Consider the following 13832-nt stretch of genomic DNA (forward strand, 5'->3'; position numbering starts at 1 on the left):
CTGATGGCTCAGAGCCTGGAGCCTGCTTCCGATTCTGTGTCTCCCTTTCTCTCTGCCCCTCCCCTGTTCATGCTCTATCTCCCTCTGTCTCAAAAATAAATAAACGTTAAAAAAAAAAAAAAAAAAATTAAAAAAAAAAAGAAAAATCCAATTCTGCCTTCTTACACTGGGCTGCTAATGAAGAGAACTGTACAATCCTGCAGACTGGTCCCATGACTCACCACCTACTTTAGATGGACTACAATGCTTCTATAATCTTATCTTTGATCAGCAAATTTTCACATATCCTTCATCAATTACCTCAAAGGCTCATCGCTTAACAGCACACCCACAAGAAAGAGGCACACAAAAATGTAACTACCTCATCATCCCCCTAGCAAACTGACATACGTTGACACTATCCTGTCTTCTTTCACTGGAGTTTCAGAAGACAAACTAGCTGTTCCATTTCCTATTCAAGGTCAAGACCTCCAGCTATGCTTGTGATCCACTGGTTTTTACAAATTCCTCATTTACAGACCCTTTACCCACTAATAAACCCATATAGCTTTATTGGTTCTCCCCCAAATTTTAAGCATAGCATTTATGAGCTTTTTTTGTACTACACACCCATGAAACCATCATGACAATCAATATGATGAAGACTTACATTCTCCAAAGACACCTCATACTCCTTTGTAATATTTCCTCGTTTCCATTCCCATCCTCAGGCAATCACTGACCTACTATCTACCACGATAGATTACTTTGCATTTTCTCGAATTTTCTATAAATGGAAGTGGGTAGGAAAAATAGAACTATGGGAAAAAAGACTGTTAGCTATGCCCATGTGCAGAGCTGTGGGCATGTCCAGGAAATAGCTAAAAAAGGCTCTAATTTCTCACCTCTTAAGGCTATACCAACACGATATGAAGGCTAGAGCAGAGTCTCAAATTAAACAGCAATAAGTCACCACTACGTACCTATTACAATGGTTAATATCCAGAACACAATGCTAGCAAGGATGGAGAGCAACAGGAATTTTCATTCATTGCTGGTGGGAATACAAAATGATAGAGCCACTTTGGATGATAGTTTTGTGGTTTCTTACAAAAGTACACAAACTCTTTCCATACAATCCAGCAATTGTGCTCTTGGGGGTTTACCCAAAAGAACTGAAAGTTATGTCTACAAAAAGCCTGCACACAATGTTTACAGCAGCTCTACTCATAATTGCCAAAACTCGGAAGCAACCAAGATGTATTTCAGTAGATGAATGGATACACAAATTATAGTACACCCAGACAATGGAATATTATTTAGTGCTAAAAAGAAATGAGCTACCAAGCCATGAAAAAGATGGAGGAACGTGAAATGTCCATTACCAAGTCCAAGAAGCCAATCTGAAAAGGCTACACTCTATGATTCCAACTATATGACATTGTGGAAAAGACAAAACCTGAAAATAGTAAAAGGATCAGTAGTTTCCAGGGGCCAGGGAGGGGGTGGGGGGAGGTATAGGATAAACGGTAGAGCATAAATGATTTTTAAGGCAGTGGAACCATTCTGTATGCTACAATAATGGAAGATACATATCATTAAACATTTGTTTAAACCCACAGAACATACCATACCAAGAGTGAACCCTAATGTAAACTATGAATTCTGGATATCAACATAGGTTCAACAATTATAACAAATGTACCACTCTGGTGGGGGATATTGATAATGAGGTAGGCTATGCATGTATGGAATAGGGAATATATGGGAAATCTCTAGACTTTCTACTCAGTTTTGCTATAAACTTAAAACTGCTCCAAAAAATAAAGTCTGTTAAAAAGAAACATATGGCAGGGTACCTGGGTGGCTCAGTCAGTTGAGTGTCTGACTCTTGGTTTGGGCTCAGGTCATAATCCTAGGGTCATGGCATTGAATCCCACATTGTACACTATGCAGAGCAGGGAGTCTGCTTGAGGCGCTCTCTCTCTCTCTCCCTCTCTGTCTCTCTCTCTCTCTCTCTCTCCCCCTCTCCCTCTGTCCCTCTCCCCAGTTCATGCTTGTTCTCTCTCCCTCTCTAAAAGAAATTTAAAAACAAGAAGAAGAAAGAAGTATATGGCAATCTTGGAGTTGAAAAGTACAATAACTAAAATAAAAATTTCAGCAGCATATTGGAGTTGGCAGAACAAAGAATAAGCAAACTTGAAGGTAAGCAATATAAAGTATCTGTATGATAAATAGAAATATATAATTAGGAAAAATAAACAGAGCCTCTGAAACCTATAGGACACCATCAAGCCTATAAACGTGTATATGATGGGAGTCTTAAGAAGAAAGGAGAGAAAGAAAGAGGCAGAAAGAACATCTGAAGAAATGATGGCTGAAAACTTCCAAAATTAGATGAAAAACAGTAATCTACACATTCAAGAACTCAACAAACTCCAAACAGAATCTACACTTACACACATATAATCAAACTGTCAAAAGACAAAAAGAGAATCTTGAAAGCAACAGGAAAAATAACTCCTCATGTACAAGAGATTCTCATAAAATTAACTAGTGACATCTCATTAGAAACTATGGAGACCAGAATGCAGTGGGTTAATATAGCCAAAGTGATGAGAAAAAGACTGTCAAACAAGAATTCTATATCCAGCAAAACTATCCTGCAAAAATCAAACGTGAACCAGGTGAGGAAGGAAAACAGAAGAAGCAATTATGACATTCCCAAATACAAAAATGAGAGACAATTCATCACTAGCAGATCTGTTTTATAAAAATATACTAAATGGAGACCTTCAGTTAAAATGAAAGGACTACAGACATTAATTCACCTACACAGAAAATAAAGAGCTCTGGTAAAGAGGAAAACATGGATTAAAAAAAAAAAAAAAAGCACAAACATATTTTTGTTTGTAACTTTTTTTTCTTCTGTATGATTGAAAGACAACTACATAAAGTAATAATTATACAACTGTGTTAGCAGGTTTATAATGTCCAAAGAAGGATGTATGCACTTAGCCACTACATAATAACATCCATGTTAAACTTGTGTCAAAATCACTATCACATTGGGGCTAGGTCACTTAGGTAGTGATAAAATACTATTCAATCTAGAAACTACATACTTTCTGAAGGTCTTTTAAGCAAATTCTCAATAAAAATATGAAGACTGTGAGGGGTCATGCTTTTCCAGCTTCTGCACAGCAAAATAAACAATCAACAAAATGAAAAGGCAATGTACAGAATGGGAGAAAATATTCGCAAACCATACATCTAATAAAAAGTTAATGTCCAAAATATATCAGAAACTCCTACAACTCAATAGCAAAAAAGAAAGAAAAAAATAGGCAGAGGAACTAAACAGACATTTTTCCAAAGACAAAATGCAAATGGCCAACAGGTATATGAAAAGGTGCTCAATATTGTTAATCATCAAGGAAGTGAAAAGCAAAACCACTTCACACCTGTATAATGACTACCATCAAAAAGACAAGAGAGAACAACTGCTAGTGAGAATGCAGAGAAAAGGTACCCATGGAGTCCTCATCATAGAGAAGTCTCTGTTTCAAAAAGAACATCTACAACTGCGTTCTCACTTCCTAATAATTAATACCTTACATATCAGGGGTTTTTTTCCCAATGAACTCAGAAGAAGTGAACTCATGTTATACTCAATTATGGTACAATAAAATAGCAAAATTGCACACCATATTCATATTGGTTGAGATAATAATGTTTAGGATTTTAGAAAATTAAAAATCACTTACCAAATGCTTATTCTGATAGGCCATTACAAATACCACTTAATAGCTAACAGAAAACTGCCAACTTGGGATTTTTTAAACAATATACTCTAAAGCAAACTCAGGATCATGGACTGCCAGTAGAATTTTTTTATTGTTTATTCATTTATTTATTCAGCAAATATTTATGGACCACCTGCTATATGTCAAGCACTACGGTAGGAACTGAGGATGAAAAGACAGAGTCCCTGCCCCTTAAAGTGTGCACAGTCTAGTGAGAAGTTCCCATTCCGAAAGCAAAGAGTTTATGACTAGAAGAGACTTTATAATTCCCTTATTTCACAAATAAGGAAACTGGCACTCATAGCTAATTAGCCATTCAGGCCAACAGACACTTAGGTCTACAGATTTCCTGCCTCATGTGTTCTTTGCACTACACTTTTCTTTGACCAAGAGTGATGATGGAGTACATCCATTTGCGTGATAAGAAACATGCAACTGTGGGCAGCATACGCAAGTTACCAAATTAGAAACAGAAATACCTAATGGATATAGACAATATAAATATTTAACAATTTAGAGACAAAAATCCATAATAGATATGTTATCATGATAAAGCCCCAATAAGAAACTGAAGAACTAAAATAAGAAAGAACTAAAACAAGGTAATAGTAAGCCTTCTAAGTCATAATTATGGTTTTCCCTCTGTTTACTGATCTGTTAAATGGGCATATTAAAAGTACTTATTTCATATGATTGTTGTGAAAATTAAATTAATACTTGAACGCACTTAGTAAGTCTGGTACCTATTGAATACTTAGTAAATGTTAGGTATTCTTATGGACAATCACTTCTTAAACGCACAAGTATGTCATATGAAGACAAAAAAAAAAAAAAGAAATGATCTTTCTTTAAGAAATTATCCTATTATTATGATAGTCTTATTTTTCTAGCAACTAGTAAAACCTAGTACTAAAGCATGTATTTCAGAAAAAATATTTTATATGCACAATATCTAATAACATCACTTTCTCTATAAACATATGTATATATATCAGTCCTAAAATTATAAGGAAAATGGACATTAATTAAATTATTAATTATATTCATTCATAATTTAAATTAATTAAATCATCATTTAGTTCAGTATTCCCAATATTATAAATCCTAAATATCATTAAGAGAATGTTTAAAGATAACTTTCAAGTAATTAAAAAGTTTATGCAACTTTTCTCATATAAAACATCATTAAGCTAATTGACATCTTTGAAATAACTATGCATGGAATACATCAATGAAACTATTTTATATTAATATCACTCATCATCCAATATCCATAACAAAATAAATAACATACTGATATCCACTTACTGCAATCTCTCTACAAGCCGACATGGATATTCCTGTGCCTTCAATTTGCTTCAATGCATATTCCTTTTCATCTTTTCTGCATATGAACAAAAAAAATTATTTTTTCTAAACATTATTTTTAGACTCAAAATTATAACTACAAAAACAATAAAAATGCACTAGTCTCTCAGTGATATGTAAACACTCTCACTCTGCATGCACTGCTTACTGCTTCTGATAATATTTCAACTACAGAAATATGAAATACAAAAAAAAAAAAAATTCATGTCACAATGAAAACACTAGACAGAGCCAAAATACAAAATTCAAAATTGAAACAGGATACTAAACACAGCACTAGTTTCAAAAAGTAAACAAGCATAAATATAAACTCAAGCATATTGCAAGATAATTCTACTGCTGTCTTAATTATCTGGAATCTATGAAAGCATTCTGTTATAAACATTAACTGCAAAAATAAATGATAGATGCAAACTTCTATATTTGTTTAAAGTAACTTTATAGTATAAGATCTATTTAATAGGAAGGAAGAACTATAGCCATTTGGACACCCTAGTTCTAACCTAGGATAGGGGGCATTCAAAAGCCATAAGACCTCAACCAAAAGCCTTGGAAAGACTTTAAAACTCTAGCCACCAACATCTCATTCTCACGAACTCCAGGAAATCCTAGTAGTTACAGCGAATTTTCCAAATAATGTAGGTAGGTTTAGGAATCCTGGGAAATGCCAGTAGTTACCAGGGTGCTCAACCAAGGGAAGACAGCAGTTCAATAATGGTGATACCCTCCATGAAAAAACAGTATCACATGAGCGGCCAGAGAACACAATATTCATGGGGCATTGACACCAGAACCAGCCACAGCGAAATGTCAAAAACGTGGTTCATATTGTGGGTTGTTCTAATAAAAGTATCGTCCGTGCCCTCGGAGTTTTGTCTTTGATTATTACTGGAGCCTCAACAAGCTTTATCATGTCATGATGGTTCTCTCAAATGATAGCACCTAAATGGTGCCACCTTGGTCCTATGTACCTATTCCTTATTTTCCCCATTCTGTGTTTACTAGCAGATGAAGCAGTTTAAGAGGTTTTTGATAATATGCATTTTAAAACATCATTTTACGCGCCTTTTAAAGATTTTTCACAATCATCTATGTTTTGGGCAAGTAAGTGAATTATAGTTACTTCCTCCCATAATCCGTTTGAAAATTACATCCACTTTTCTTCCACTATATGGCATTCAGGAAATAATTAAGCCTCATTTTAACAAACAGAAAACACCAGATACATCAACAGAATAGACTGTTATGCAATTATTAAAATGATAATCATGACTGTCATCAGAAACATGAAAAATGTTTACTATTAGTGAGAAAACACATATTCTACCATATAAAAATATACATATATATAGACATATGCTGAAAATGATATAAAAAATGAAAATCAGTTGTGTTGAATGTAGGAACTTAAGCTAATTAACTTTCGTGCTAATGTTATATTGTCTTTTAAATCAGAATTAGAGGGAAAAAGAAAAATGCCAAAATAAACTGACCCTCTGAAAACAGTCCCCTATTAAAACAGTCTTCAGTATTTTCAAAGTAATATCTTAGTCATGTTTTAAAAAGCAAAGTCAAAACTAGGGAAAGTTTAAGTGATCATTTTATCCTTTTCCTCTATCCTGTTTCCTCCAAACTTAAAGCTAGACTTTTTTCAGACCAGCCAGAAGCCACTAAGAAGTACACACAGCAGGTGACTGAATGTAATTAAAGCCAAATGTCCCCACCACCTTAAATGTATGTGTGGGTATGTGTGGGCATGCGTGGAGAACACTTATATCTGAGATGCTTAACGCAATGCTTACAATGTGAATTTCACATTTAGTAATTAATTTAACTACCAAGTATATACTGCTAAATATTTAAGAAATGTATTAAATTCTGAAAACAAAATTACATAAGCTTTTTGGCAAAACTTTCAATGAAATCATAATTTTTTTAAACAAAAATATTTCAATCCCCAGTTCCCTAAATGAAGTGCTCCAGAAGCTCATGTAATTGCATGGTTTTATTTTTAATACAGTAAAGAATATTACACAATCTGGATAGGTTATCGTTGCTATGGAAACTATAAGATTTTTTTTTTGCAGTAAGTCAAAAAGTGCAAAATTAACACATCACATTAATGACTTTTGAATTTCACATCCAGTCTGTCAAAAGAATTTGAAAGCTTGAGCAGAAGAAACTGAAGCATGGGCCTTTACTATGAATTATATGAATGGGATCTAGGAACAAACCCGGTAATTATTTCACTTAATAAGTTTAAATATAACTTCCATCTGCTAAATTAGCTAAATACTCAAAGATCTGCAAACTTAAGATTTACCTGCAGCTTTGGAATTGAGGGGGAAAAAAGTGCGTGTATCCTGACCGTTTCTCTTGTGTATTAACTGTCAGACAGTAAGTGATAATGTGGCACCTCTGAGGTTCAAAGGTTACAAAGAAGTGGCAGAACCCAGCAGGCACATGGGACTCACGTTCACCACTGTACTATGTCAATGCCAGTCTTTGGTCAGATGCCAATAACTTAGTTTTGAAAACTACAGATGCGTCCTTTCCCACAATGCCCACAAACATTTCAATGATTAGCACATGGGGCAGAGAGACTTTATTGCTCTCAGTCGATGGGAGTGTTGCCCCTCTTGGGAACCTTCTCCAAGTGGTGATAATTCATACCCCAAAGCTTATGTGTCTCAGACACACATAACATTAAGTATCATAAAGATATAATTTGTTCTTTTATATGACAAGGCTGAAAAGCAGGTGAACCTAGTGAACCTGCCCTGCACTGCTATGACAGCCTGGCTTTTAGAGGCAGCTTACTTCTTTCTTAAAAGCATGTCAAAAAAAAAAAAAACAAAAACAAAAACAACAAAAAAAAAGCATGTCAACATTACTTTTACTTTTAAATAAAATACTTTATTATTGGGGTGCCTGGATGGCTCAGTCGGTTGAGAGTCCGACTTCGGCTCAGATCATGATCTCACAGTTTGTGAGTTCGAGTCCCGCATCAGGCTCTGTGCTGACAGCTCAGAGCCTGGAGCCTGCTTGGGATTCCACGTCTCCTCTTCTCTCTGACCCTCCCCTGCTCATGCTCTGTCTCTCCGTAATAAATAAACGTTAAAAAAAAATTTATAAAAAAATAAAATACTTTATTATTTACTGTAATAAAGACAGACAAAGCAATTGTAAAATCTTCAGAGAAACTGCTTTCTAAATTTTAGTGCACATTAAGTATTATGGTTAGAGTAACTACTTATTGAAAATAATCAAAGGAAAAAATTTTTAAAAAAGGGAGGGGGGGAGGCGGGCACCGGCGTCTCTCAAGTGGTGAAGTATCTGACTGCAGCTCAGGTCATGATCTCCCGGTCCGTGAGTTCGACCCCTGCATCAGGCTCTGTGCTGCAGCTTGGAGCCTGGAGCCTGAAGCCTGCTTCAGATTCTGTGTCTCCCTCTCTCTCTGCCCCTCCCCACTCATGCTCAGTCTCTGTCTCTCAAAAATGAATAAATGTTTTAAAAGATTAAAAAAAAAAAAAGAAAAAAGAAAGGAAGTTACTAAATAAATCCAGGAAGAATCAAAAATATATAAATCTTGGGGCGCCTGGGTGGCTCAGTCGGTTAAGTGTCTGACTTCGGCTCAGGTCATGCATGATCTCACTGTCTGTGGGTTCTAGCCCCACATCGGGCTCTGTGCTGACAGCTCAGAGCCCGGAACCTCCTTCAGATTCTGTGTCTCCTCCTCTCTCTGCCCCTCCCATGCTCATGCTCTCTGTCTCTCAATAATAAATAAATGTTAAAAAAAAATTAAAATATATATATATATATATATATATATATATATATATATAAATCTGTAACATAAACATGGATATATTTAATATGTAACTTTTTAAATTTAAAGACATTTCTTCTATATGGCTGTAATGTATATCAAAACCATGTGGGCTTCGCTCTCAGTAGTGACAAAGAAAAACAATTATTCAACAGGAACATTATGTAATAACAAAATAGAAAAACAAATTTGGCAGAGACTGCAATTCTATTAAATTTTCCATCGGAGACACTATGTTCTGGAAAACCCGTGATGCAAGCAATTCTATAGTTAGTAGAAAATATAAGAAGCACGTATTTGCACAAATTGTAGAAACTGTTGTCTTAAAATGAAAGCTTTGTCCCAGGCAGAAAACCAGGCTCAGTAGAATTTAAATGTAATTCAGGGAAGAATTTCTCAAGCCTAAAGAAGCAAGTTCAGGAACATCTCTTAAATAAAATATTAGGAACTGGTTTAACGAGAAAAGATAGTCTTATACCTTTCGTTCATGTCCTAATTTGGTGGCCAGCCTCCAATCACTTTTAGCAAGGTGAAGCACCATTCAGCAGCCTATATGTACAAGTATAGTTAAGGTCTGGCCAAAACTTTATTTCTTGGCCCAAATCATGGCCCAAAGCTTTTTGATTCCTATCAATAATACTACCAGGGCACCTGGGTGACTTAGTTGATTGAACATCCAACTCTTGATTTCGGCTCAGGCCATGATCCCAGGGTCGTGGGACTGAGCCCCGCGTCAGACTCCACACTGAGTGTGTAGCCTGCTTAAAATTCTCTCTCTCTCCCTCTGCGCCTCTCTCCAACCTGTGCTTTTTCTCACTCTCTAAAAAAATAAAAAATTAATAATAATAATAATAATAATAATAATAATGTGTCCAGATCAGCCCTGGACCATCTTTGGTCCTAAGGATCTATGACAGACAAAAAAAAATTAGAAGCATCTTTTAAGATAAGATGAGGAAATTCAAACTCAAGCAAGGCTGAAATAAAAATTTAAGTCTTCAAACTAACAGAGTTAAATCCTTTTGTTGTTGTTGTTTAGAAGGAAAGCCAAAAAAGGCTTACTATTTTAACATCAGCCAACAAACAACTACTGAGTAAATATTATATGTCCCAATATGTGCCAAATTCTAAGGATGAACAAAATTAGAGACTGACTACCCAGACATCATGGAGTTCACAATCTACCTGGAAAGAGATTCTGGGTGGGTAGGAAATATAAACAAATAACTCTGATATGACTTCCACTGTATCCAAGAGGTATGCATAACAGGCACAGAGAGAATGAGAACAGTATTTCTTTCAGAGCTTTAGGGAAGGTAACTTAACTACACAAGTGATGCCTTTAGGAGAGGAGTTTCCCCAGCAGAGAAGTGATGAAGGGGTCAGAGAATTGGAGGCAGAAGTATAGCATGAGAAAAATAACAGAGGAAACTACTAATATTCAGTATGGCTGGAAGCTGGGTCAGGATACCAAGGAGCAAGAGAAGGTTAGAAAAGTAAAGGGAAGGGACCCTGTGAGTCCTGCAAAAAAGCCTGTGTTTCATATATCAACAGTGGGCAGCAAAATGTTTTTAGAACAGAGAAAGTATGTGTTAACAGATCTTTGCTCAGAAAGATAACTGTGGTAACTACAAACTGGTGGCAGAGCAAACATTTGGGAGTTTGCATCAAATGTCCAGATAAGATGAAGAAGCAGATTAGAACAGTAGCAGAGGAGAACAAAATGGACTCAAAAGACATTTCTGAGTCAGAACTGACAGAACTTAGTACAAATTTGATTCTGTAGGTGAAAGGAAGACTCTGAAGACAGATAAAGTTTCCAATTTGTCTAATTATGTAAACAACACCCCCACCCAGAAAAATGATGGCATGAATAAATGGAGACCAGGGAATATCAGATTTTATTGTAAAGACAATGAAAGTCATGTATGAAGATTAATCTTATTAGGAAGGACTGAGATCAGAGGTGTGAAAAACAATTAGGACATTACAGCAATGTAAGTGTGAGCAGGTAAGGACCTGGAATAGTTTTCTACACCTTAGCTCCAAAACAGGTTTAAGACAACTCTGTTAAACCCTCTTCCTTTTAAAGATGGGGAAGCTAAGCAAGCAGCCAGGAGCAGAGCTGAGACTAAATCTTCCAGTTCCAAGTCCAACACTCTCCATAATAGAGTGGTCACAGTAAGACTGGAGAAGAGAAGGGACACTTGTGACCATCATTCTATTTTGTGTTTGTTTTGTTTTCGTTTTTGTTTTTTTAGAGCGCAAGAGCATGAGTGGAGAAGAGGGGCAGAGGGAGAAAGAAAGAATCCCATGCAGGCTCCACACTCAGCATGGAGCCCGATGCAGGACTTGATCCCACAACCCTGGGATCATGACCTAAGCAGAAATCAAGAGTCGGACACTCAACTGACTGAGCCACCCAGGTGCCTTGTGACAGTCATTGTAAAAAAAATTTAATGTTTATTTATTTTTAAGAGAGAGACAGAGAGAGAGAGTGTGAGTGGGGGAGAGGCAGAGAGAGAGGGAGACACAGAACCCAAAACAGGCTCCAGGCTCTGAGCTGTCAGCACAGAACCCATTGTGGGGCTCATAAACCCATAAACCGCAAGATCATGACCGAAGCTGAAGTCGGATGCTTAATTGACTGAGCCACCCAGGCGCCCCTTGTGACAGTCATTCTAGAAGAGCAATTGGTAGGACCAAATTAATAAGTAATGAAGATGAAGAAGGCTAAAGCAAGAAGTGTGAGGTTCTGGGCTTGGTTGATGATATCATTAATAACAAGACTTGGGCAGATCTTAGAAGGTTCTACAGCTCATTAAGGATTCTTTTAGATAGAAAGAAACTCCAGTGGGGCAACTGGGTGGCTCAGTCGGTTAAGCATCCAACTTCAGCTCAGGTCATGATCTCACGGTTCGTGAGCCCAAGTCCCACATCCAGCTCTGCACTGACAGTGAGTAGCCTGTTTGGGATTCTCTCTCTTTCTCTCTCTCTCTCTCTCTCTGTTCTCCCCGCCCCCCCCCCCCCTTGTGCTCTCTCTCCAAATAAATAAACTTAAAAAAAATGTGTTTTAATAGGGGCACCTAGGTGGCTCAGTTAAGTGTCCGACTTTGGCTCGGGTCATGATCTCACGGTTCGTGAATTTGAGCCCCGCATGGGGCTCTGTGCTGCCAGCTCAGAGCCTGGAGCCTGCTTCGCATTCTGTCTCCCTGTCTCTCTGCCCCTCTTCCGCTCGTGCCCTGTCTGTCTCTCAAAAATAAATTAATTTAAAAACCATTTTAAAAAATTTTAATAAAAAACAGAATTCAGATAATGACATCATCGGAAATACAGTATCCAAGATAGTATAGTATTACCAGTTTTTATGAGTAGGTGCTATCAATAAGGCACTCTTCAAACAATATGGCACCTAAGTCTTGCCAACAAATTTTTCTTCAAGAATGCTGACATAAATCAATATCCTATCCCTTTCTTTTAATATATGGTAATTTGGCTTAGCAGATTGAAAGGCTTGCACATCACTCATGGAAAAGAAAAAGATACATGGAATAAAATTTGGAAAAACAAAACCCAAAAAAGATCATTTAGTTTTATGTTGGTATCATTCTGAGTGACCCGATACCATTGATTCAGTATTCAGCCAGCCTAATAGTAACAATTCCTTATTTGGAAACTCTTTCCTTTATAATACCATAACATTTTAAAATTTCTTACCATGAAATTTTCCGAAAATGAAAAACAAATGGCAGTGATATTCTATGTATCTGTCTACACAGCTTCAACAATGATCACCACATGGCCTGTCTCAGTTCCACTGCCTCCCCTCTTCTTGATTATTTTGCAACAAAACCCGGCATGTCATTCCACTCATAAGTAGTTCAACACCATAATATTTTTAATTATCAGGAGTAGTTTTGTTTAAATAATACACTTAGAAGACGTCTGAAACATTAAAGATCTTGTCAACACAAGTTGCTCTTAATATTTTGTATTCCCCTTATTAATGGAAAATGTCAAATACTACTAGCATCTTCTTTATGTTTTCATCTATCAAATATTTCATCTACTCATTCTCTAAATACCACCAAGATACAATAATAGTCCCCTTATTCAAGTTCAGGACTCTCTTGCAACACAGAAATTTGACAAGAGTGTTTGTTTTTGTTTTGCCTTCATTCTTAGAAAAATTGTCTTTATTTAGGTTCTTTTCTCAAAAATCGATTAATGCATCTCTTTCTCTAAAAAAAAAATCCTCATTTTATACTATTCCTTCATTTAGAATTCCAATTCAGATAAACATTTACTATTTAATTTAAAGGCTCTAAAATGATAAAATTTCAGAAACTCCTATTACGGCAAATTCTTATTGCTCAGAAGTGATTTTAATTAAAACAGATCTACAGTAATGCTTTAAGATTTAAGGTGTCAAAGTGTTAAGTTTAAAATATAAATAACTGGGACGCCTAGCTGGCTCAGTTGGAAGAGTCGTGACTCTTGATCTGGGGACTGTGAGTTAGAGCCCCATGTTGGGTGTAAAAATTACTAAAAAAAAAAAAAAAAAAAAAAAAAAAAAAAAAAAAAAAATTAAAACATAAATAAGGACTGTATTACATGATTACAGAAAGTAATTATTAGCAAATATTTAGTGTAAACAAAAGCTTTAATATAAGATATTATCTTCCTAAGGAGAATTCATGAATCTCAAGTCATACTTCCTTGCTAGAGTTTAATATGGCAAGTAATGCCAGACTCTCCTTCCAGAAATATTTTACTAAGAATGTGCTATGCGCCAGGCATTGCATTGCGTTGGGCTCTAGGAACAGTAGAAGAACAAGATGATCCTTTCC

At 36.1% G+C, this 13832-nt stretch overlaps 1 protein-coding gene across 23 annotated transcripts in view; it reads right to left on the bottom strand.

Annotated features, from left to right (window-relative positions):
* Positions 1 to 13832, bottom strand: part of CDK19 (cyclin dependent kinase 19) — a 189538-nt gene that overhangs the window by 111608 nt on the left and 64098 nt on the right. For 17 of the 23 annotated variants that reach the window (XM_042939597.1, XM_042939584.1, XM_042939575.1 and 14 more), the window contains one exon: positions 5094 to 5169. In XM_042939597.1, coding sequence (XP_042795531.1) covers positions 5094 to 5117 — 24 coding nt within the window. In that variant the 5' untranslated portion in view covers positions 5118 to 5169. Of the gene's footprint in view, positions 1 to 5093; positions 5170 to 9460; positions 9532 to 13832 lie in introns of all 23 variants that reach the window. The other 6 variants (XM_042939592.1, XM_042939587.1, XM_042939591.1 and 3 more) reach the window with 1 other exon arrangement.

The sequence above is a fragment of the Panthera leo genome, chromosome B2 (genome assembly GCF_018350215.1).
Source record: "Panthera leo isolate Ple1 chromosome B2, P.leo_Ple1_pat1.1, whole genome shotgun sequence".
Taxonomy (NCBI): Eukaryota; Metazoa; Chordata; class Mammalia; order Carnivora; family Felidae; genus Panthera; species Panthera leo.